The sequence below is a fragment of the Gastrolobium bilobum genome, unplaced genomic scaffold (genome assembly GCF_033153095.1).
Source record: "Gastrolobium bilobum isolate Gb01-03AN ecotype WA unplaced genomic scaffold, APGP_CSIRO_Gbil_v1 utg5059, whole genome shotgun sequence".
In the NCBI taxonomy this organism is placed as follows: Eukaryota; Viridiplantae; Streptophyta; class Magnoliopsida; order Fabales; family Fabaceae; genus Gastrolobium; species Gastrolobium bilobum.
This window is the reverse complement of record NW_026896615.1, coordinates 70,449-96,070: the sequence shown is the minus strand read 5'-3', so window position 1 is coordinate 96,070 and position 25,622 is coordinate 70,449. Positions and strand designations below refer to the sequence as shown.

Genomic DNA, 25,622 nt, shown 5'->3' with positions numbered 1-25,622 from the left:
AAATATGTATAGATTTAAAGGCTGTAAAAATGCATTTTGTGTGTGGCTGAATGTTCCTATGTCCACCAAATATGTTATTAGTCTTGTGCAAGGATGCTATCAAATATGTTGTTTTGGATCCTCATTGGTTTTTCGTGGCTGAGTAGTTAGTTTCGTATTTCCTTCAATTTTTGCATTTAAATTTTCTTAAATTCATCAACAACAGCAACTGCAACATAAGCCTCCCCCTTCTCAAATTCATCAAATTTGGGGGACAAATTCACTTTCTGTGGTTGGTAACCCAAGTAATATGCACGTGAGGCATACTTCACATTGGATAAACTGGAATGTAAGGACTACAATATTGGATATCCTGATAAATTAGGTCTTATTTGGCATTACTTGTTTTCTTGTTGTCGTTTATTTTTCAAGCATTATTAAAACTTGTGTCTTGATATGCCTTCATATGGTCATTCCATTTTTATTTTTTTTTATTTATGTATTTTATTTAGAAGATAATAAGAAAAAAATGTAGGAGCAACGAAATTACAATTAACTGGTCATTTACCACAGCTTCCTAGTTTTCTAGTTAAGGTTGGGTTGCATTAATTTTTTTGAAGAATTTAGAATTGTTCTGTTACAGATTTGTATGTTCAGTCCTTGGTTGCATTTTTTTTAGTCCCCCAACTGAACATCTATTATTGTAAACGGACCTGCAATGTATCTGATGTTTTTTGTTTGACACATTTATAGAATAACAAGATGGATCATTCAAGTTCTGCCTCGGCCAGTGCCAGTAATAGTGCCACTGCTGCTACTAGTGCTTCTGATGCCAATGAATTATTAGATAAACCCTTATGGAAATATGTTACCAGAATAGATGCTATAGTGGAAGGAGGAGGAAATTTATCTTGGATGTGCAACTTTTGTAAAAAAGATTATAAAAGTTCATATACTAGAGTGAGGGCTCATTTGTTGAAACTATCAGGTAAAGGAATTGGGAAATGCTTAATGGTGCAAAATAGAGATCTGATAGAGATGGAGAAATTAGAACAAGAAGCTGACCAGAGAAAGCAATCTAATGCACCCAGAAAAGTACCTTTACCTCCTTCTAGCTCTTCCACGTGCCCAAAAAAAAGAAAAACTACAGATTCTCTTGAGATGGCATTTAATGTTGGGGAGCGAGAAGAATTAAATTACCTGATTGCTAGAATGTTTTATTCAGCAGGATTGCCATTCAATTTGGCAAAGAACCCTTACTTCCAAGCTTCGTATACTTATGCAGCAAATCATAATATTGGAGGTTATTTGCCACCGGGATATAACTCACTGCGAACCACTCTGTTGCAAAAGGAGAAAGAAAATATTGATAAGTTGTGTGAACCTATTCGAGAGTCTTGGACTCATAAAGGGGTGACTATTGTAAGTGATGGGTGGAGTGATTCACAAAGGAGGCCACTCATTAATTTCATGGCAGTATATGATGGTAGAGCAATGTTTTTAAAATCAATTGATTTCTCGGGGGAGATTAAGGATAAAAATTTCATTTTCATGTGTTTATTTTCTCGAGGGAGACTAATGATAAAAATTTCATTTTCAGGTTGCTAAAGGAAGTTATTCAAGAAGTAGGAGAGGCAAATGTGGTTCAAGTAATCACAGATAATGCTGCAAATTGTAAGGGAGCAGGGCAACTTATTGAGCAGGAATTCTCAACTATTACTTGGACACCGTGTGTTGTTCACACATTGAGTTTGGCTGTGAAAAATATTTGTGCTGCAAAGAATGTGGAGAGCAATCAAATAACGTATGAGGAATGCAGCTGGATTTCTGATATTGTAGGTGATGTTGCTGCAATAAAGCATTTCATTATGAATCATTCTATGAGATTGGCCATCTTTAATGAGTTTGTGAGTTTGAAGTTGCTTTCTATTGCTGATACTCGTTTTGCTTCAATGATTGTGATGCTGAAGAGATTCAAGTTAATAAAGAGTGGTCTTCAAAATATGGTGATAAGTGAAAAATGGAGTATTTATAGAGATGATAATCTTGGCAGGGCCAGACATGTGAAGGAAATCTTGGTGGCTACTTTATGGTACCTTTACACCGATGCTTCAAAAAATAGCATTGAGACTTGTGCAACAACCCTCCTCTTCATCATGTGTTGAACGCAATTGGAGTACTTATTCTTTTGTGCATTCCATCAAGAGGAATAAAATCACTCCAAAACGTGCTGAAGACTTGGTTTATGTGCATAGCAATCTTCGACTCTTATCAAGAAAGACTCCTAGTTATGCACAAGGAACAAATCAAATGTGGGATATTGCTGGAGATACATTCGATTCACTTGATGATATTAGAGATCTTCAATTTGCTAGCCTTTCACTTGATGAGCCAGAGATAAAGGCCATGATTATTCAAGATGGAGATGAAAATAATTGAACTGTGTGTAATCATAAGTAAAATAATTTTTCTATTTTTCTACACTCTACACTCTTGGGATGTTCTATTATTTTTTTAAATTTTTATGTTATGAAATTTAAATATTTGATTGGTTATATGACTTATTATGGATTCTTATATGTATTAAATATAAATTATATTATATATTAAAATTTTTATTTAATATCAAAACGTGTCCCAATGTGTCCAAATATGACATTTTTTAGAATTAACGTGTCGGCATGTCGTGTCATGTCGTGTCCCGTGTTTCGTGTCCTTGTCCGTGCATCATTGGGTATTATCACATATAATTTATAAAATGTAAAGAGTGACAATTTACTAAAGAGAAATTTTAAAGGAAATGTGACATTTTGAGGTGCCAGAATGTTCATTATATGATTGATATGTAATTGAGATTCTAAATTCTTAAAAAAATTGTAATTAACATACACAATGATAGTGTTTGGTTCAGGACTTCTGCTCACTATCCCAGCAAAGTGCATGTGGGTATCTCATTTCTCCACGTTTGGTTGAGGGATAACCTGAAATTTCTCCATCAAACCTGCTTCCCCAGCTATCGACATATGCGTGTAAAAAACGGAGGTTTTCACTGTTGAAGAAGCCCTCTCAGATGATGGTATTATTGTGAATACCGGACAAATTGAAAAAGGGATGAAAAATGTGACAAATCTACCCCTCCACGTAATGTGTCTCGTCTTTCTCAAGGCCTCTTCTGCTTGGATGGCCCGTTCTTTTATTCAGTTTTTGCATATTGCATAGCATGAAGATCATCTTCGAATTTCTCTGTCTGAATTTTCAGTTCTTTCTCTAAAGAATTGACTTGATTTTCCAGTTCTGTGATGCAGACCAAAGATGCTGAAAATTCATCTTCCTGCATTTTTAGCTTTTCTTCTAATCTCTCCACTTGTGATTCAAGTTGTTGTACTGCAACTAAAGAAGCTGAATGTTCATTTTGTAACATGATGTGATGTGCTTCATCTTGCTTTAATCTCAAAGAGATATCCACGTTTTCCTTCTTAAGAAGATCATACTCCAAAGTGAGCTCTTTTATATGCTCGCATAGCTCTTCACGTTGCCTGTAGTAATTGTCTATTTCAACATTCTGGTCCGCAATTTTTTGCTGCAAGAGATCTAATTCTTTGGCATTACCATGCTTTCTAGTAAGCGTCAGCAGTTTTAATTGAATGGGAGTACGATGTGGAGACAGGACAAAGAAAGTCTGAAAACAAGTTAATGGAATCTTCTTTGCAAATGTCAAAGAAACATGATCGAAAATGTATGTTAACATTTCAAAATTTTATAAAAAAGGTTACTTTCGTAATTTTCACTTTTTTCCCCATCAATTTTTTATTTTCAACCAAACATATATCAGGATTTTTAACCCAATTTTCTCATTAATATTTTGAGGTACCAAACAACTTTTTTTTAACTTTCCTATCAAACTTACTTTCCTTCGTTTTTCTTATCAATTACATTTCCCTAATAAAGAAAAATTCTCCTGAACCAAACACTACCAATAAGATATCTAAGCCACAAAGTTCCCATGTATATGGGATTGTGATTGCTGATGTCAGCTTTATGTATACTACAAGGAATGGAAGGTGAAAATTTCCCATACCAAGAGCGAAGTTAACTCTTGTGGTAATTTGAGTTTAATTAAAGTTGGTTCTCAATTATAAATTAATAATGTTAACTGTACATAAACTTTGAGAAAAGTATTTCTTCAGCCATTGAAGATAATTTTATCTTCAGTGAGTCCAAAATGATATCATTTTAAATTGTAAGATTAAAAAATTATACTGATAAAGACTATTATAGCCCTGCAATAAATTAAAATTATAAAAATATTTTGATTTCTGTCTCAAAATGACGTCGTTTTTGGCTCACCGGAGATAATTTATCTACATTAACTAGAGAAATCCTTTACCCATAAACTTTTTTAATAAATAAAAAATTTAAAAATTAAAAACAGGTGGATTAAACCGCACATCATGAAATTAGGTTTACAATTGCAGAAAATGGCATCCTATAATCCTATTCTAATTGCACGGGCTAAGTTCAGTGCCTACGTTGATGTTAGTCTAAAAATTTGGGATATGTCCGCTAAGTATTTCTAATGGCATAGCATCCTATCATTCAAGTATTTTAAGATAACTAATAAGTATTCCATGCATTGTAAACATATTCTAAGGTGCTTATTTTTAAAGATTTTAAACAATTCAATATACCTTTGTCATATGACTATCGGACAAATATATCGAACCTAAAAAGATGAATGTGATTTTAAATTTATTTTATTTATATTATTCGTGTAATATTTATGGCTACCAGTCTACTATCGCTACTTTACCGACACAACTTATAATCATTTAATTCAATTAATGTACTATTGATATTATCTATTTTCCCCGGAAAAAAATTCTTTTATCTAAAGCAACAATTCACATCAAAGAAGATGTAATGCAATATTGTATAAATTTGACATGAAAAAAGTCATATTCATTACGAAACTTTAAAATACAAAAGAATAAGTCATGGTTAAGTGTTAACAATCAATTATTTTACAAGTGTTATGCAATCAATTCTCTGAAGCTCAAGCATAGAAGAAAGTGGCGGCAAGTCGTTTTTTAAATTATTTAACTCTAAAAATTTTAATATCACGTCATATAATTATTTTTTTCAAAAAGTTTAAACTATTACTTGAAAATAAGTAAATAATTTCATATTACTTTTCTTATCAATAAGTGTTTTTTTTTTCATCTTAAAATCAATCAGTTTCAAGTATCATGGACCGGGGGTATTCTTGTATAATTAAAATAAACATTTTTTTTATAACAAAAAAATTTTCTTTTTAGGCGACAAAAACTATTTTTCTCGAAATTTGAGGTTATCTTTTTTAATATTCCCTTAAATAAGACGGAAAATATTTCTTTCATCAGTGCAGGAACATATCATATAATATTTGAAGTAATTGACAAAATCAAAACATACATGTTTAAAATATGAGATAAGTTATTCTACTATCTATTATTTTTTCTGCTTACCTTTGACGTCTATCACTCTTCAATGTTGTTATATCAGAATCTTAATAGGAGAGATAAATGATATATGTAGTTAGATTCTAATCTAACGGTGTTGGAGAGTGGTAGGAAAAGATTAAAAAAAATGATAGATAGAATAACATGTCTCATAAAATATATTAGATGAAATCTCCAAATGTAGCTCAGTTGGCAACTGAGCTCCCAAAGATTTGTTTGAGTTAGGGATTCAAACCTTGCCTCAAGCTTACGCCAAATATTATCTAATTAGGTATCTTGTCTCATAAAATATATTAGATGAAACCCCAAGGGTAGCTCAACTGGCAACTGAGTTTCCAAAGATTTGTTTGAGTCAGGGGTTCAAACCTTGTCTCAAGTAAATTCAATGCACTCGCTGTTTTAATGAAGGACTAGCTTACAAGACCGTATCCCGAGAGCAAGTGATTGGAGGATGTTGAATGAGGATACCTCAAGGTTATATATATATATATATGGGTTTTATAATTCTCATTCAACATGAGAATTCAAATTTTCCTACACACCATTCGATTTCCGTGCTGACATGAGTCCTACATATAATTTTTTCTAACACATGGGTCCCACATGCTTTTTATCTCTACAACATGATAATTGAATTCTCATTCAACATGAGAAAATCAAACCCCTATATATATATATATATATATTAGATGAGAAATATTTTATAAATATACAACGATGTAAACATGAATAAATGTCTTTAATAAGAATAAAAGAAAAAGTGATATTAACAGGGGGTTAAAGTCTTAAAGAGATGAGATGATATGGTCGTACCGCTTGTTGACACTTGACAAGGAAACGGTGGACAGCATCAATTATTAATTATCCCTTCCTACCCTCAACTCTACTTAACGGTAATAACTCCAATAGGAACCCTACCCTCTCTATCCCTCTCCTTAATTTTGTTTCCTTATTTTATAGAAATAAATCTAGGGTTTAATGTCCCTAATCTCTATTATAAAAAGAGAAAATTATATTTATAAACTTTTTTATTTACAAATTACATTATATTTGATTGGTAATACACTTTTGAATGAAATATTACCGGTCAGACATAGTAATTTACAAAAATTTATAAAAAAAAATTGTAAACAGATTATTCCCCGTATAAAAATATACCATACAGATTCATGTTTTTTTCTTCTTCTCACATAACCTTGTACGGGTGGCATATATTTTTATAGAATGTGTAGGAGATAAAAAATATACGAGGCTCATATTTTTTCTTTTTTATTTTATCTTCATATGACCCCATATGAACTTCATATATTTTTATATAATGCTAGGAGATAAAAAAAATGTGAGGCCATATATTTTTCTTTTCTTTTCTCCCTATATGACCCCATATACTTTTATGGGTAAAGTGTGTATCATTTTAAAGGATATAAAGTTGTGTCATTTCAAGTGAGAGAAGTGATAGATAAAGGAGGAGAAAGAGTGGACAAAAAAATATAAAGATATGAGTCTCACATCTTTGTGAGAGCACAATAATATAAGTTGTGTCGTTTAAAATATCAAATATTTTTCGCTACTTTTATATAGTGTGTATACGAGGTTCATATTTTTATTTTTATTTTCTCTTCAAATAATTCCATATATACTCTATATACTTTTATATAATATGGATAAGTTATATTTACAAAAAATTTTGTATACAAACCCTTACAAACTATACTATGTTCTCCCGGGAGAACACTTGTTACATATGTTCTCCCGAAAGAACATAATGTAATTTATAAAAAATTTGTAAACAGATCCTTCTCTATATAATATATAAAAGATAAAATTATTCCTGCATCGAACCATAAATCTAAAAGAGCCTCGGCCCTACCCCAGTCCCACCAATTTCAATAACTTTTTGATAACAATAATGTAATCTCAACCCTTTCTCTCTTCCCAAAGATAAATTCTTTTCACCTTTTTCCCCATAGAGTTCCTTTCTTTTGATAAACCCTCTTCCTCTCTCTTCATTGTGCCCCTTAATTATGTTCCTTTAAACCCAATCAAAGCTAAAAAGTGAGAAAACCCCTTAGATTTACCGCAATCAGAAAAAAAAGAAAAAGAAAAACCAGGACAATAAATACCGACTCGTTCTGGTGCTTATCATTTTGTCCAGAACAACACACTTCACATAAATTAAAATAAAAATTGTAATTTCTGTTAACAAATAATATTAGATGGACGGCATCATTTCACAGTTCAGATACAACCTTCAATCATATATCATAATATTCCATGTTTTCTAAATTGTATTATTAGCACACTGTGTTTATAAGCCAACCCCTTCTTCCAAAACCATAAAAATAAAAACACACTGCTAGCTGCTAGTGCTAGTGCTAGCATATCAAGTTCTGTGCTTTTCTACTTCCCAATTCTTTGGTAGCAGCAGCAATGGCCAAAGAGAGAGAGAAGAAGTTCTACGTTGCTTTAATGGGTAACTACGCTGCAGAACTTAAGCTTCTTCTCACAACTCTCTTATTCCTCTGTGGTGTAGCTACCATTCTTCAGTTCATCCCTTCTCGTTTCACTATCTCTGCTTCTGATCTCCGTCTTTGCATTTCAAGGGTCACTCAAACCGCCGCCACCCCACCACCACCATCCCCCACCACCACCACCACCACCGCCACCGCCACCAACTCATCATTATCATCCTCTGTTTCCCAGCTTTCACCACCGCCACCGTCGCCGCCGCCGCCTCCGCCTCCACCCTCCGCCGAGAAGGACCGAGTTCTGGAAAATGGAATCATCAAGCGTGCTTTCAACCCTTATGGTTCCGCTGCCTATAACTTCGTCACCATGAGTGCTTACAGAGGAGGCATGAACACCTTCGCCATTAATGGCCTCGCTTCCAAGCCCCTTCATGTCTACGGCAAACCAACCTACGAGTGCGAATGGGTCACCTCCGGCAAACCCATCACCACCGTCGGCTACAAGATCCTCCCTGATTGGGGCTACGGCCATGTCTACACGGTGGTGGTTGTGAACTGCACTTTCTCGGAGCCTCTCAACGTTGATAACTCCGGCGGGAAGCTAGTCCTCTACGCCTCCACCTCCGGCGGCGGCGACACCAGATTCAATGTCACTGACAGAATGGAGGTTCTGACGGAGGCGCCGGGAACTCTTGACGCTTCGTTGTTCACTTCGAAGCCAAAGTATGAGTATTTGTATTGTGGGTCATCGCTTTATGGGAACTTGAACCCTCAAAGGGTGAGGGAGTGGATCGCTTACCACGTTAAGTTTTTTGGGCCAAGATCGCATTTTGTTATACATGATGCTGGTGGGGTGCACGAGGGTGTGATGGAGGTTTTGAGGCCATGGATGGAACTTGGATATGTGACTTTGCATGATATTAGGGACCAAGAGAGGTTTGATGGGTATTATCACAACCAGTTCATGGTGGTTAATGATTGTTTGCATAGGTACAAGTTCATGGCCAAATGGATGTTCTTTTTTGATGTGGATGAGTATATCTATGTTCCCCCTAAGAGCACTATCAAGACCGTGCTTGATTCCCTCTCTGAATACTCTCAATTCACCATTGAACAGATGCCAATGAGTAGCAAGCTCTGCCTCTCCTATGATTATGGAAAACTCTATAGGTACATTTTCATTTCTAATTGCTTTTCGTTCATGCATTGGATTGATTTGGGTGTTTACATGCTGCTGCGTGTATAATTGAAGCAGCAATATGAACTGAGTTTGATTAAATAATTATTAAAGACTTGTGGTGGATTAATTCGGGATTTAGTTAAGCTAAAATGAATCTTTAGCTGTTGTGGGAAAAAGTGGTATGAGCATTTATTTGCTCTGATAGTTCATTTGAAGCATGAAATGTGATGTCATTGATTTTCCTTATTTTGTTTTGAGACTTGATTGATAACATCGTGGATCTTGAGTGGTTGGATGCTGTTATTTTTCTTTGTGTGTGAGGTAGAGCGATTGATGTGGTTTGTGTGCGTTTGGTATATAGCCCATTCCTCTGAACAGGTCGAGGTGGGGTCTCTTTGAACTTTGTTCCAAGGTGATTCATTTCTTATTTATTAGCTGTACCACTTTAACTATTGAATATAGCAAATTGATCCTGTTTGTTTGTTGAAAAGTCTTTTAATGTATTACCGAAAATACAGAAGAATTCTTTAATTCAATCACTTATGTCTTCTTGTTGAGTAAGTTACTTAGTGCAGCCTCCAAGTGGAAATTGTCAATATCATGTTAATTGTGTTAAAATTGAAAAATCAGAGAGCGTGCCGAATAGTGATGATGATTTTGCTGAACTTTCAATTACCTTGATCTTGATCTGCCCGGTCCCCAAGGGAACTTTGAATATGATGGATATGTTGGTGTGCGCACTCAAACCCTTTAATATCCATGATTACTATTTACCATTTTCACATTCCCGCAACAACTGTTAGATCTAGCTGTCGTCCAATCCAAGTCTTAATTTGTAGCTATACTTTTGTGTTGTAGGTTGTAGCTATGTTTTTGTTGGAAATGGATCCTCTCTCATGTGTAATTTAACATGATGATGTCATCTGGAAGGATCTTAACCATTAATAATTAAATCAACGGTGATGATTGTGTAACTTTTTATCTTTATATTTTTCCTCCCTTCTTCCTTATCACCATTAACTCATCCATGTATAGTTATGATTGCCTTACATGACATGGTCATGTTAATTAGCACGTGAGAGGATCCACTCCCGTTTTTGTTATACCACGTAAGCTTGTATGAGTTATGGAATGCCTTATTGCTTTTACAGATGTATTGATAACCACATGTACAAAATACAAATAACACAGTTGTCAATCATGTTCCTTAACAACGATAGTTGTGATAATGTTATATATGTGTGGTGTGTGACATGTTGAGAAATGAAATTGCAGGAAATGGGGCATTGAGAAGATGGTGTATAAAGATGTTAAGAAAGGGATTAGGAGAGATCGCAAATATGCTGTGCAACCGCGTAGCTTGTTTGCAACTGGGGTGCACATGTCACAGAATCTAGCAGGAAAGACAACTCACAAAACTGAAGGGAAGATCATGTACTACCATTATCATGGAACCATAGCAGAAAGGAGAGAATCATGTAAAATGCTCATAAATTCAACAGAAATCAACCATGACAAAACCCCCTATGCTTTGGACACAACCATGAGGGACATTGCAGGTGTTATCAAGAAGTTTGAACTCAAGATGATTGGACATAGGCTACAGAAGACACGGCAATGACAGCCTCAAATCTTTAATTTTTTATTTAAAATAAACTATATAATAATTTAACTTTGTGGTAGAATAGAAATTCATTGGGCAGCTTTTTTTTTTTTTTTTTTATTTCGTATATTTATAGATGAGTATATGATCGTGTTTCATTTTTAATAGTTCTTTTGTGTTCTATATTTTTATTTTATTCTTTTCTTTTTTGTATTTTGTATAAAATGATGAATAAAGATGAATGGTTTAATAATGTTGTCGGTGTGGGCCATTAGGGCATCCCCACTTACAGTGATACCATATGGTGGATGGCTGGTATGCTTCCGATGCTTTGCTGGCGTGCATGCATCCTTTTATTATTATCCTATTTCAGATCCTTATTCTTTAATCACTTGTTCAGAAAAGTTTTTTATTTTTTATTTTTTATTTTTTCTGGTATATTAATCTAATTACTTCTTCGGTGAATCTATATTGTAAGTATCTTTTGCAAGCTTCAATTTTTTGAATTGATTATAAGATTAATTTCAAATTGGGTTTAGTTACTCTTAAAAATATGGGGTGTGCATGATAACTATTTTATTCTCTAGTATTGTTTCTGAAAAGAAACAAATTTTTTCTATTTCTATGCTTTGAAACAGTTTCTGAGAAAAAAAAAATGAGTTGGATAACATGTTCTATTTTTATTCCGAGAATGAAAATTGTGTTTGATAACACAACAAATATTATAATAAAAAATAATTCTTATTAAATATAAAAATTTTGGATCATCACTTTCCTTTCCATATGGTGTGGTGGTGGTGGTGGTGGCGGCGGTGGTACTGTAGTGGTGGTGACAAGTGACATGGTGATGATAATGGTGGTGGTTGTGACGGCAGTGGCTACAGTGATGGCGGTGGTAATGGTGGCAGCAGCGGCAGTAGTGGTGGTGGAGGCGACGACAGTGGTTGCGACAGTGGTGGTGGGTGGCATTGGTGGCAGCAACAATGGTAGCGATGGCATGGTGGTGGTGGTGGTGGTGGCTGCGGCAGTGGCAGTGGTGGTAGGTGACAATGGTATGGTGGCGGTGGTGGTAGGTGACAATGGTATGGTGGCGGTGGTGGTGATAACATGGTGATGGTAATTGCGGCGTGGTGACGGTAATGCTTATTCGATGGTGGTGGCGGCAGTAATGATAGTGGCTACGACAATGGTAGTGGTGGTTGGTGACGGTAGTGGTTGCGATGATGATGGTGATGGTTGATGGCGGTGGTGATGGTAATGGTGATAGTGATAGTGGTGGTGAGGCGGTAGTTGTGGTGGTGATGACAGTGGCATGGTGACAGTGATTGGTGGAGGTTATATGTGATGGTGGCACTGACATTGTGGTGGTGGGGGTGGTGACGACGGCACACAGTGGTTGTGTTGGGATGATGGTGGTGGTGGTAGAGATGGAGAGTGATTGAGACTTGAGAGAGATAAATGCTTCTCATTTTGTGCACGGGAACACAAAAACAGAAATTTTTTGATTCTTTTTTCTGTTCCCTAACATAAAAATTAAACCATAAATCAATTTTTTACCAAAGTTTTCTATCCATTTATGTTACGGGAAACAAAAATTTTAAAAAATTTGATTCTGGGACGGTTGTCATGCACACCCATATTTGATAGAAATTAGATTTTTTATTTATTTGTTAATAGTTTAGGGTAAGAGTTTTTTTTTTTTTTTCGTTTTAATCAGAGTAAGATATCAAGTTCAATGAAAATTTATAGATGAATTATCTATTACATATAGAGGGATTCTTAAATTTAGGATACGTTGGACTGTGTTTTTATTCTTTTATTAAAATTGTTTTATAAAATAATTATGAAAATATGTGGTTTTGTGTTTTGAAAGTTAAAAGTCAAAATATAAAATAAAAATAATTTAGATATGTTTTTAAATTTTATTTTAAAAATAAAATAAAAGATTATAATTTTAAAATTTTATTTATAAAATAGATCTTATCAAATGAATTTTTTATATTGTGAAAATCAAAATACTATTTTTAAAAACATTATTAATATCAGGTGCATTATTACGAGCGAGAATTCGATATTCTTCATGAGCGTTTGGTACAAGAGAAATTTTTATTTGTCTGAAAATTTTAATTTTCAAAAGTATAATTTTTACATCCAGTTTATAATTATATCTGAAAATTTAAAATTTTAAAAATTTTAATTTTTCAGAAATCTAGAAAAAATCCGTATAACAAACGGCGACTTTATTTTTTAGTTTACGGACTCTATGCCTTTATATATGTTAGAAAAACCTTTTTATATGAAAGAGGAAAATTCGGCAATGTTTCTTTCAGAACAGGTCATTGATGAAAGGGGTTAGCTTTTTGACAAGTCAAAAAGAACATGTGGATGATTCCGGTGCTCTTTCTTTTGTTTTTATTCTAATACGACGTGATTGAATCATTAGTCCTAACGAATTACCTTTAACAGATAATCATTATGCTTTAAAAATACCATTTTTTTAAGGACAATAAGAATTGTAAGTTATTTTTGTTTTTAGATAAGTTATTTTCGGTGAGTTCAAAATAATGTCGTTTTGAAATGAAAATTAAGGTATTTTTATAATTATAATATATTGTAGGTTATATTAATTTTTATCATTATAATTTTTTAATCTTATAATTCAAAACAACGTTATTTTAAGTTCATTGGAGATAACTTTATTTCCGGTCAGTGGCAGACTTGTGTATGTTTTAGTGTGTGTAAGTGCACACACAATTTTTTTGGAGAAAAAAAAAAAAGAATATATATATATATATATATATATATATAGAGGTAGGATCCTTTGACACCGGTGTCAAATTTCAATTTTGACACCTCATCTGAGAGCCGTTAGATCAAAAAAGATCAATGGTGTCACATGCTTGCAAATCTGAGTCGTTGATCTTTTTTTATCTAACGGCTCTCAGATGAGGTGTCAAAATTAAAATTTGACACCGGTGTCAAAGGATCCTACCTCATATATATATATATATATATATATATATATATATATATATATATATATATATATTGGGTCATCAACAAAAATTACAGGATTTAATTTAATCTCTTAAAAAAAAGTCGACTCGTGATCGTCTTAAAATTCCAAGTAGATCCATGTTAGTCTTTTTGAGGGATTAATGTGAATCTTTTTGAATTTTAGAAGACCATAATTTTGATTATCTGAGTCTATTTTTGAATTCTGAGGAATCACGAGTAGACTTTTTTTTCCCTAAGAGTTAAATTGAGGCCCGTAATTTTTGTTGAGGACCCAAAATGTTCTATTGTAACAGTTTAGTTGACTTTGATTATTTTTTTATATTAAGTTAAAGTTTATATATATATATATATATATTCTTTTGTACTTTAATATATTTAAAATTTTTTTCCTTTATTCTTTTATTTTAAGTGTGCAGTCACCAAAAAAATTTCTAGGTCCGCTATTATTTTCAGTGACCGAAGAAATATTTTTCTCTTTGTTTATATGCTTAAACTATCCATAATACATAATATAATTTTTAAGAGTTTGTAAATAAAAAATTTATAAATATAATTTATTTTTTATATTTATATAAAATCTCATAAAACATGTAAAATTATAAGAGGTATATATAATTTATTTTTATAAATAATAATAATTAAATTAAAAGAAAATAAGTATATCATAAAAAATATAAAGTATAATGTATTTAAAAGAATCTGAAACTTGTTTAATTTTTAAAAATAAAGGAATAAAATTAAATTATTTATAAGAAAGTATATTTAAAAAAAAATTCTATAAATAAATATTTTAACAACACATGAAAATATATACAGATCTCCCGGTTTCAGTTTTTTATTATATTTTTTGGAACTCGATATTTTGTCTGAGATGATGCATCATAAAAAATAATAATAAAAAAAAGAGGGTCTGGAGTTTCTGTAATCTGTTTTTGCAACTTTTTTCAATTTTATATTAATAGTAGCAGTAACTACATCGTATATGTCGACGAGAATGATGTACTGGGGCCATTATTAGTCAAAGTAAGATTTGTGTTGCCTATATTTCAAAGATTCATACGTAATTAAATTCTGCGCCTAAAACGATGAAATTAAGAGAGATGTGCCTGAAAATGAAAACTGAGGAAAGCGTGTGATAGAGTTGTTGGAATCGACACACGATCAAACATACACAATCGCAGACATAAGAGGACTTTTCGAACCTTATAACTTTTTATTAATAATTAATTATTAAATTGATCTTTATTATAAATTATTTCAAAAATTTAACCTCCTCAACAAACATAACACTGATCTGTTCCTGTTTGACCGTTGACCACCAAACTTACCCGGGTACATCCCTCCTTACCCGGGTATTTTTTGAAATTTTATACCTACCCGGGTAGGAAGGGGTGTACCCGGGTAGACTTGGTGGTTAACGGTCAAATAAGGGCAGATCGGTGTTATGTTTGTTGGGAAGGTTAAATTTTTGAAATAGTTTATAATGAGGGTCAATTTGATAATTAATTATTAATAAAAGGTTATAAAGGTCAAAAAGCCGACATAAGAGAGAGAAATGCACATCAGACTCCTTGGGCACAGGTGGAAGGAACCTGAGTTCCTTAACCATTGATCTCGAGTTTGAATTCTAAAAATGATTATTTTTTTTTTGGAAGAACCAACCCCGAAAGGGGATTAGTCCTCGGCTATGACTGGAAAATACTCTTGAGTTTACTAAAAAAGAGAGAGAGAGAGAGAAATGAGGAAAGAATGGGAAGATAGATTTATCTTGATTCATTTAATGAGGGTTATTTTTAATAATATGTATTATATTCTCCTTACCACACTCAATTTATAACGAAAATATAAATAGCATTAAAAATTCTAAGCAACAATAGCTATTTATGAGCTCATCTAAACTACTAAAAAAATAAAAAATAAGTAAGAGACTCACAATAATATCAGATTTCCGTGGTTGGCTTTCGCTAAGTCCCACTGATTTTATCTGTGTCCATTAACAAGAGTCATAATCTGAATACAAATTACAAGGCATACTCAATAAACGTATTAATAAAGAATGTGATGTAAACTCCGGAGAGTGACACAAGTAATAAGTAAGATATGAAAGGACCCAATGAGTGCAGCTCAGTTGGTAACTTGGCGCTGCGTTAGTGGGGTTGGATATGTGTTCGATTCCCGCTGAATGCATTCTTGGGGAGGGGGCTGAACCTTTAGCCATCACTGTTCCCCCGCACTCCGGATTAGTCCCATAGCCGGCTCAAAGAGTCGAAGCTCGTGAGGATACTGGAGAGAGCCAACTCGTCTCAAAGAGATAATTAGGGTTGGGTAACTCCAAAAAAAAGTAAGCTACGAAAGGTTTTTGGTTTAATTCTTAGACGTAGCAGCTTAAAATTAATGATAAAAATATTATCCAAATGGGTGGGACAAGCGAAACAATAAATTTGCAATGTAAACTTCTACTCTGTTATTTAATATTGTTCTATATCACATTAATTAATAAATTAGACAACATATTATTTGTTATATTTATTAAATAACATAGTAATATATCATTAAATAATAGTGTAATTTTTGTTACACAAATTGTAACTTATATATACATATGCTATGGTAAAATATAATTTGTACCTAGCTATTAATGTCATTTCTCAAATTTATGAGTTAATAATTTCAAAATAATTTTTCTGTTTTATATACACACAAAAAATCATATTCAAACACAAAATCTTATTTGATCATATTATCATGTATCTTATTTCAGTTGTCACATCTAATTATTTTGAATGAATCTTTTTATATTGTTAATTTATTATTATTTTAAAATCTTAATTTTCTTTCAGCAATTATCTTTTTTCGTCGAGGACAAGTATTATTTTAATTATATTATCATAGATTTTTTTTTATCATATCAGTTTTATATTTTTTATTATGAGATTAACATTTTTTCTATAATAGGAGATAAAAGTATCTTTTATTTATTAGCACGGGTTTAACTTACTATGTATCTGGAAGCCCCCGCCCAAATAAATATTTTACAAAAAGGCCACTAGGAATTTCATATTTGGAACAACTTAGTTAATGTTTGGTTGAAGTTTTTGGTGGAGATATACATCCATCTGAGTTTGGGAATTGATGTTGTCCTTATTTGGCAGAGGGTTTATAAAAACTTGTCCACCAATCTCTTTTGCCTAGCAATTGAGAATCAAGTGCAAAAATGCACAAAATGCATTGTTGAGGTTTAACAACTTGAACGTGGTATTTGCATATATAACTGGGTAAGTGGAAAAAAGTTGACAAAAATTATGATAATACTACCCTCTTCTAACTCAATTTTTTCGATAAAATCTTCGTCAACCAAACAATTTTTTTTTAACTTTATTACCAAATTCATTTTTCTACAATATTCTTAGTAATTGCATTTACCTAGTAAAAAAAATATTTTCTATATCAAACATCCCCTTAATAATTAGTAGATCTAAAACCTGTTATTTGGATATTGGGGAAAAAAAATACAAGGTACTTTAATAAAACATATGATGCAAGGAAAAAATAAATTTAAAACCTGTTATTTTGATATTGGGAAAAAAAAAATACAAGGTACGTACTTTAATAAAACATATGATGCAAGGAAAAAATAAATTTTTTAAATTATATCATTTGTAATTTCAAAATACTGGTTTCAATTACCTGAAATACGTGGCTTTAGCTGAATCCCAGTATGTGTTATAGGTAACATGTTGTCCCGTCGGTAGGACCGGGAATGTCCATAAAGTACAGGTTTGGCATGAAAAAGAGTCAGAAACAGAAGCAGGAGTAAAATTTTAATAATATACTGGCCGGTAACTGTTTTTTTTCTTTCTTTTTTTTCACTTTTCATTAATAAAAAACATAAAGTTGAGATGCATACCGAAACTGTAAATTAAAAAGCATAGTCTGCAAAATGATGATGTGGTCCATGGCCCTCTTTTGTATAGGCCAAAAAGACATGGTCCTACACGGTTATTGGCATGGCATGCTTTATTTGCTGAAACGAAAAAGTCTTGGTGTGAATATGTACATGAAGGTGAGGCTGTGAAGTATCCAATATTGGAGCCAGCCGACACATATAATTAATGTGCACTATCCAAAATAAACCTTCAAAACTAGTCAACAATCTTTCCTTCCCTTAGCTAGCTTTTGATGTTAGAAGGCTTCAAGTATACTCCTTCTGTTTTTAGTTTCTTTATCTCTTATTTTCATGATTCAATTGGGTAAAGATAACTCAATGTATGAGTCTATTCTATAAGAGTATCTTAGACTTTATTGTATCACCTTAGTCACTACTCTCCAATGCATATAAAACCTTGATAAATATTGTAATAACTTAGAGGCATAGAGCAAAAGGTAATATTAGAGATTTTGTCTAATGGGTTTTACACAAAATTGATACTTTCCAATGCAATTAAAAATTGGTTTAATATTTCTTATATTATAAGAGATAAATTTATTTACTGTGTATATATAAAATGTGGCAGAATATTCTTACACCGGTGTAAGAGTTAGAAGTCTTACACTCAATCTTGATCATTGATCCTTTTGTATCCAATGACTCACATTACTAAAAAATTAGAGCCCTTAAATATAAATGGGATCAATGGATAAGATTAAGAGTGTAATTTACACTGGTGTAAAATGATCCTGACTCATATAAAATATATGAGGGGTTCATATGAGCTCATATAAAAAAGAAAAAAGAAAAAACAAAAGTCCTACGTAATTATATATATATATATATATATATATATATATATATATATATATATAAATAAAGGGGTTTACATTTCTACAGCTAGCTATTTGCATTTAGAGGCGGTTCAAACGGCCTCTAAATGCTTGGTTCGGCGGTTCATAAACCGCCCGCGATGCAAAACGCGGCAGTTTTTAGAAGAATAACCGCCTCTACATGATAATCTGAGGCGGTTATTCTAACCGCCTTAAAACAAATTCTGAGGCGGTTATTTTAACCGCCTCCACTACCACTTCCAAAATATAATTTGAGGCGGTTATTTTAACCGCCTCCAAAAGACAATCTGAAGCGGTTATATTAACTGCCTCCAAATAACGTGTAACCGCCTCCAAATGGTTAAAATTATATAAATTTTAAAATTTTAATATTAATATTGTTACTTTTAAAATTTAATATAATTTTTTATTTTTAAATTTTTATTTTTAATATATTTTTTATAGTGATTAGTTAATATAATTTTTTTAATTTTTTTTTTAAAAGTTAATATAATTGTTATTAGTTGAATATAAATAACTTATTGAATTTTGTATAAGTGTGTGTTAGTGTAAGTTGTTATATAGAAGAGAATAGAGAAAGAGGAACAAGTGACATCCAATGTGGGACTTCAAAGTGAAGATGAGATGATTTTTTTCAATGTGCAACAGTCATCTTTAAAAATTTATATATAACACCAGATAATTCAACTTAAAAATCTGAACGGTTAGATTAAAGTATTACAAGAGAAGAACACATTAACGAAACTTGAGGACAATCCAACAGCTGAACAAAGAGTTTTTTCTCTTTGAATCTCACTGTACGATAGATCATGAACCGCCTCTAAATATGCTTTGGAGGCGGTTAATTTAACCACCTTTAATGTATATTTTGAGGTGGTTGACGTGAAACCGCCTCCAAATGTATGTTAGAGGTGGTTAAAATATCCGCCTCAATTTACCATTCAGAGGCGGTTTTAATATAACCGCCTCTAATTGCTACATTTATAGGCAATTATATCTCAACCGCCTCTAAATGGTCAATGAGAGCGGTTATTTTAACAGCGTCTAATATACATTTGTAGGTGGTTATGGTTTAAACGCCTCTAAAGTAGTAATTAGAGGCGGTTTCAATGTAACCGCCTCTGAATGTTAAATGGAGGCGGTTATTTTAGCTGCCTCTAATTTACATTTGGAGGCGCTTTCACGTCAACCGCCTCGAATCAATTAAACCGCCAGAAGTACCGCTTCTATGTATCAATTGGAGGCGATTTAAGTGAAACAGCCTCCAAATACCAATTTTCTTGTAGTGGCTGCTGTACGTGCAGCAATCAAATACTTGTCATGTATATAATTGAAAGTATTAAATGCGGGGAATCATAATCTTACAAAGGATGAAATCATTAAAAGTGGAGAATCATAATTATACAATTGTCGTTGCTATACGTAAAGGGTTGCAAAAATGATCTTATCATATATATATATATCGTCAGAAATATTAAACCCTATATTGGTTTGCGAGTCTATCGGTCATCACCTATGGCAAATGGGTAGGAAGAAAATAACACAAGAAGACAGAGGCTGTAGGGAAGGGGACAAACCAATGGACCACAAATTGCAGGGTTAACACGTCATGGAAAAGAGCTGGCAAAGTTGAAATAGAAAACCCATTTAACAAAATGGTGTTATTAATCTCATAAAGGAAATAAATTATTTCATATTATAGAGATAAATATATGAATTTTATCACTTGAAAAAAAAAAGATTGCACAATTATGAAAAGATATATAGGAGAAAAAATTGATCTCATGTAATATGAGAATAATTTTTTTCGTAGATAAATGATAATACTTTTTTTTTTTTTTTTTGATAACATGATAATACTTTTTTTATGTTATATAAAAAAAGGTATTATTTCATACCCAAATAATAAATAGAAAAAAAAAATTAAGATAAAAGAAAAAAATTATTATAAGACCCATTAAAAAAATGTAAGTATAAGAGATAATCCTTTTCTTACATAAAATAAGACAAATATTACCCTTTAACAAATCATCTATTATACATAAAATGTTTCTGTTGGTGTGGTCTCCAGTTTCTGATATCTTTCTCGTTTTCTCTTGGGACATCCAGAAGCATAAAGGTTAAAGAATACTTCGTAGTCCATATATCCAAAGTAAAGGACATTGGAAAAATCATTGATGGGAAAGTTCTATTATTAGATGCTCATTATCACTAAATAAAAGCAAGCTTAATTGCATAGGAAAAAAAAAAAGGGACATAAAAAGAGTTGTTTGTTATAAAGCATCTCTAATCTCTTTGTTTCTAACCAAACCATGTAGCCATGTAGGCATTATTTTAGAAACAAAACTATTATATTCTGATAAGTCATTAAATTGTATTTCCTAACTCTGATTTTTGTATTTACCTACCTAACAAAATATAATTTCTGATCAAATGGTGGTAGCTCAGTTGACGCATGGGAGCTAAGCAGGTGGGGATGAGAACATGTGTTCGAATCTCCTCAGTATCACCTTTGGGAGGAGTTTAAAACCTTAATTCTGAACCCGTCTCGAATCGAATTAGTTGCGAAGCAATAAACCCATCAGAATATTTCCAAAAAAATACAATTTGTGACGAAGAAGAACCAATGACTCAAATCCAAATAATGAACGAATAATAAACTATAGATCAAAGAGGACGCTGGATTGGACTGTCCCTAGGAAGTGAAGTGGAAACATATGAATAATTTATGAGTTAGTTTAATATTTATGCATATGACCGAGGTATCAAAGCATTAAATATTGCACCGTTCTAGAGCAGCGAGATTTTATGATTGATGTTGGCCCAGATCAGTACTTTACCAACTCTTATTTTAATCTGCAAACCCATTCCAGCTACTGACTTTTTTTTTTCCATAAATCTCCAGTGTTGGGTTGATGTAGATGTAATGAATAGAAAATTGGGAAAGACTAATAAATAATTCTGACATCTTACGGTTGATGTTCAGCATAAGGCGAAACTTGTGAAATTGAAATTGACCATACTTGGTCCATCTGTAATCTAATTTTGAGTGATGAAATTTTTGCATGGATATCCATGCCCGCATCCCATAAAGGTCTGATTTATAGTTAGAATTTTTTTTAATAGTTTTGAATTTTGATTCATGAATAACTATTATTATTTAGAGTTTATAAATTTATTTATATTCTCCTTATAAATTAATTACAATTAGAAGAATATATTACATTACTTGACATAATCCATATGAATGAACCAGGATAATCTGCGTCTCTCTTTTTCTTTTCTTTCTCTCATATTTATTTGCAATTGTTTGTGTGTGCATGTTCGGACTCAACAATTTCACCATGTATAAAAATTAATTAAGTAAAAAATATATAAATGGAACGATTCAATTGATGACCCTCCCTTGTGGGAATCTTCAAAGGGTGATATTACCAACTACCTTAAGCAAAGAAAATAGGACTATTAAAAACTTGCTGCTTATATATATATATATATATATATATATATATATATATATATATATAAAATACATTTGGAAGGGGTTTAAAGCCTTAATCCTGGATCCGCCCCGAATCGGATTAGTTGTGAAGCAATGAACCGAGTGGAATATTTCCAAAAAAAAAAAAAAATTCTATTGGTTTTGGAAATCAAATAGGTCCAACATCATTTTGAAAAATAAAACATAATTCATCAAGAGACATGTAGACAAATTGATGCCAATAACACTGCTTTCTGTTGATTAATCGAATGAATAATTCCAATGGCCAACCAGATATATAATCCTTTCTTTTTCTATTTTGTCTGTTGTAGTGTTCGTATTTTACCATAACAATATCCTTGGCAGCCACAATAATAGAAGAGGAGGTTGGCTTTTATATTCATTAGCAGGGTGGTTCTTCTTTTTCTTTCGATCCCCTTGTTTGAATCGCTTATTTTTTTTTTTGATAACATGAATCGCTTATTTTATGGAAGTTGAATATCTAACCAATCCTCATAATGTTTTCAAGAGAACAAGGTCAAATGTTTCTTAGTTGAGCAGTAATCATGAGTCATAACAGGTAAGTTAAGCCGGGATTGTTATTAATAATAGATTGGAATTAATTCGAAAGTTATTTTTTCAGGCTTTGCTGTTTCTATTTGGTTAGGTTCCAAATAAAACAAAAATTTGTGTGTTCAAACTTTCTTTTGGGTCATAGGATGTTTGTATTTGTTCTACTAATAGTGTCCAAGTTAGAAATGAGGCCTGGATTTGCACTATGCTAACAAGACTTCGGACTATAAATGAGAAGCCCATTTTAGAATTTGTTTGAAACTTTGAAGTGACAAATATGTGCTGCAAAAATAACATGATGACAACTAATGGTAGCAAATTTTATATTCAAACTCAAACTCAAAATCTCATTTAAACGTGAAGGGAATGAGGGTGCCCATGAGGTTGTTAACATAGCCGCAATAAATGGCCGTTCTCACAGCTGGACTAGCTCACATCCTTTGTCTCTTGCTCACCTTATCTCTAGTCATCATTGTAGAAGAAGAATCTCCTGATAGATTTGTTTGTTCAAATACTTTAAGGTGAGGCTTTTCTACAGTCTCAGTGAGTGTTGTTGCTTCTTTACTGAAGTGTTGCAACTTTTGAGTAAGGCCCATGTGTTTCTTTGAGCCTCTGCAGCTCTTTTAAGTAGACCCCCCCAAAAAAATTTAAAATAAAAATAAAAATAAAAAATCAACATGGTAAAAGAAATGTCAAAATTAGATTGAACTAAGTACATATGTTAGTTAAATTAAATTTAATTTTGATCTATACTTTTAGTGTAAAACCTTTTATTCCATCTTACAATCGAGTATTAGTATATTTAATTATGTATTAATATATAAATAACTAAATTATATTGTAAGAAAATTTACACTAGCAATAGGCCAAAATAAGAAGTTCTTCTAAGGTAAACAAATAAAATTATGAGGAAAGTTATACTTACAACCTTTTTTTTTACAACTTCTTACAATCATATCTTAACACCGTTGATTTCCGCCAATCAACGGTTATTATTTTCCAAATTAAACGCATTAATTAATTATTAATTCACAATAAATGATAACCGTTGATTGCGGAAATCAACGATGTTAATATATGATTGATTGTAAGAGGTTGTAAAAAAAAGATTGTAAGTATAACCTTCATCTAAAATTATATCTATCTTTTTTTTTTTTTTTTTTTGGGGTACATTATCTATGTTTTATTTAAATTTAAAGTGAATTATGTCTCCCGTATAATTATTTATTTACAAAAAGAGTCCCTAGTAAAATTAATATTTCCTTTAGCTTAAACATTATTTGATAGGAAAAATATTTGTCCTTTTAAATAATATAATTTTGTGTCATTTTATATGCTAACCGTTGATTTTCATCAATCAAAGGTTATAATTTATTGTGAATTACTAATTAATTAATAAGTTTGACCCAATAAATCATTATTTTCTTCAAAATTATTTTCTTAACAATCACATTGTGCGAAATCTTAATCATGCTTCATTTTAACATGAACATGTCACACGGAAAATCTCAATTATTTATTAACAAATTAATAGTTATAAGTAAAATGAAAAAAAAAAGTAAAGTACTTTTTGAGTCCTCAACAAATATTACGTAGGCTAATTTAATCTCTTAGAAAAAAAATTGATTTGTGGTCTCTCTGAAATTTAAAATAGACCAATGTTAGTTCTTTTGAGGGACTAACGAGGGTCTTCTTTGAATTTCAGAAAGATTTCACTAACTGGGTTTATTTTGAATTTAAGAGGACCACAAGTCGGATTTTTTTTTTATGGGATTAAAATGGGTCTCGTAATTTTTATCGAGGATTCAATGATTACCTTACTAAAAAAAAAATAATTATTTCAATTCGAGACAGATGATCTATCAATGGACAAAGATTTTTTTGCATAATGTGATCATATGTTAAAAATGAGACATGAGAATGTAAGAACATAATTATTGTGCTTTCAATATTTTTTTCATTCAATTGCCAAAACAAGGAAAAATTATCCACACTCCGTGTAAAACTATTGATCCTCTTTAATGTCCTTGTTGAAGAGAGGCTGGTGTAACAGCAGATTGTACACCATCTCCACTGCATTTCAACACTACAGAAGGCAATTCAAAGTAGGAGCTGATGGAGTCATCTTCATTATTTTCACGGGCTATTATGCCTTGTGTAACCCCTGAATTCAGTTCAAAGTTTACCAAAGAAAATGTACTAGACATTACAGGATTCACTGAATGATTCAATTGGGTACCTCCTTTTCTTGCTTTAACTGGCTTTGCTTTACCAAAGCATGGCAGACTCAGGCAAAGGGCACCACTGCATTTGAATCCACCCTTAGGAGCACTGTCTTTGATAATTGCTTTAGTTTTGGAGAAGCTTCCTTGATGCCTGTTATCATGTTCCAGTTCCATTGCATGTATTCTTTCTTGGCTACTTCACATTCATGTGTGTCAACTTACTAATCATATTTGGTGATTCTAGTCTCTGAGGCCATGAGCTAGAGCTAGCTGACTAGACTATTTATAGAAAAAAGAGGCTTAGAGTGGTGTTGTTTCTCTTTCTATCATGGATGGATATTACTCTTTACCATAGTATCTGCATTTAGATTAATTAATATGCTTTTGGCTCTTAGAATCAGTTGACTTCTCATAAACAATAAATGTGGCCGGCATTGAGATTTGGATGCTTGAGACTTGAGAGGGATCAATGAAGGACCAGAAATCTCAGTATTTTCTGAATTATATATTGATTGATATTGATTGTGAGTAGTGGAATATATGATGTATGCACGACATTCTTAAATAAGTGTAGAATAAATCACAAATTAAACAAAATTTGTAACGTGGGTGACATCAAAGAGAAGATACTCATATAGTAGGAAGCAGACAAATGAAAGAATCTAGGGTGCTAGCAAGATGTGAAACAAAGGCACAAAAAACTGCTCGAATTACATTACTATTAGAGCAAATACCGGCTCATTTTTCTAACAAGCTTTCTCAAATGATGCATTTAAATTGGTACATTCAAGGGTTTTGGACTTGATTATTGCTAT

General features: G+C 32.2%; 2 protein-coding genes across 4 annotated transcripts; both read left to right on the top strand.

The window, feature by feature from the left end:
* Nucleotides 1-741: 741 nt before the first annotated feature.
* On the top strand, nt 742-2,418 carry LOC133300978 (uncharacterized). Its single transcript, XM_061500567.1, has 3 exons — nt 742-1,475; nt 1,580-2,071; nt 2,187-2,418. Exons 1-3 carry the CDS (start codon nt 742-744, stop codon nt 2,416-2,418), a joined length of 1,458 nt encoding a protein of 485 aa, XP_061356551.1.
* A 5,356-nt stretch (nt 2,419-7,774) lies between these two features.
* LOC133300981 (galactan beta-1,4-galactosyltransferase GALS3-like) lies at nt 7,775-11,145 on the top strand. Of its 3 annotated transcripts, none has more exons than XM_061500571.1 (3): nt 7,775-8,081; nt 8,181-9,115; nt 10,401-11,136. In XM_061500571.1, exons 1-3 carry the CDS (start codon nt 7,908-7,910, stop codon nt 10,744-10,746), a joined length of 1,455 nt encoding a protein of 484 aa, XP_061356555.1. In that variant the 5' UTR covers nt 7,775-7,907; the 3' UTR covers nt 10,747-11,136. The 3 variants fall into 3 exon arrangements, with proteins under 3 accessions (XP_061356555.1, XP_061356554.1, XP_061356556.1); XM_061500572.1 differs by having other exon boundaries at nt 7,776-9,115; nt 10,401-10,559; nt 10,674-11,145; XM_061500570.1 differs by having other exon boundaries at nt 7,775-9,115; nt 10,401-11,135.
* The last annotated feature ends 14,477 nt before the right edge of the window (nt 11,146-25,622 follow it).

Excerpts from the sequence above, each read along its gene's own strand:
- LOC133300978 (XM_061500567.1), top strand. The coding sequence starts at position 742 with ATGGATCATTCAAGTTCTGCCTCGGCCAGTGCCAGTAATAGTGCCACT. Across the intron at positions 1,476-1,579 it reads GTATATGATGGTAGAGCAAT|GTTGCTAAAGGAAGTTATTC; the intron begins GTTTTTAAAATC and ends TTTCATTTTCAG. Across the intron at positions 2,072-2,186 it reads ATCTTGGTGGCTACTTTATG|GAATAAAATCACTCCAAAAC; the intron begins GTACCTTTACAC and ends TTCCATCAAGAG.
- LOC133300981 (XM_061500570.1), top strand. The coding sequence starts at position 7,908 with ATGGCCAAAGAGAGAGAGAAGAAGTTCTACGTTGCTTTAATGGGTAAC. Across the intron at positions 9,116-10,400 it reads GATTATGGAAAACTCTATAG|GAAATGGGGCATTGAGAAGA; the intron begins GTACATTTTCAT and ends ATGAAATTGCAG.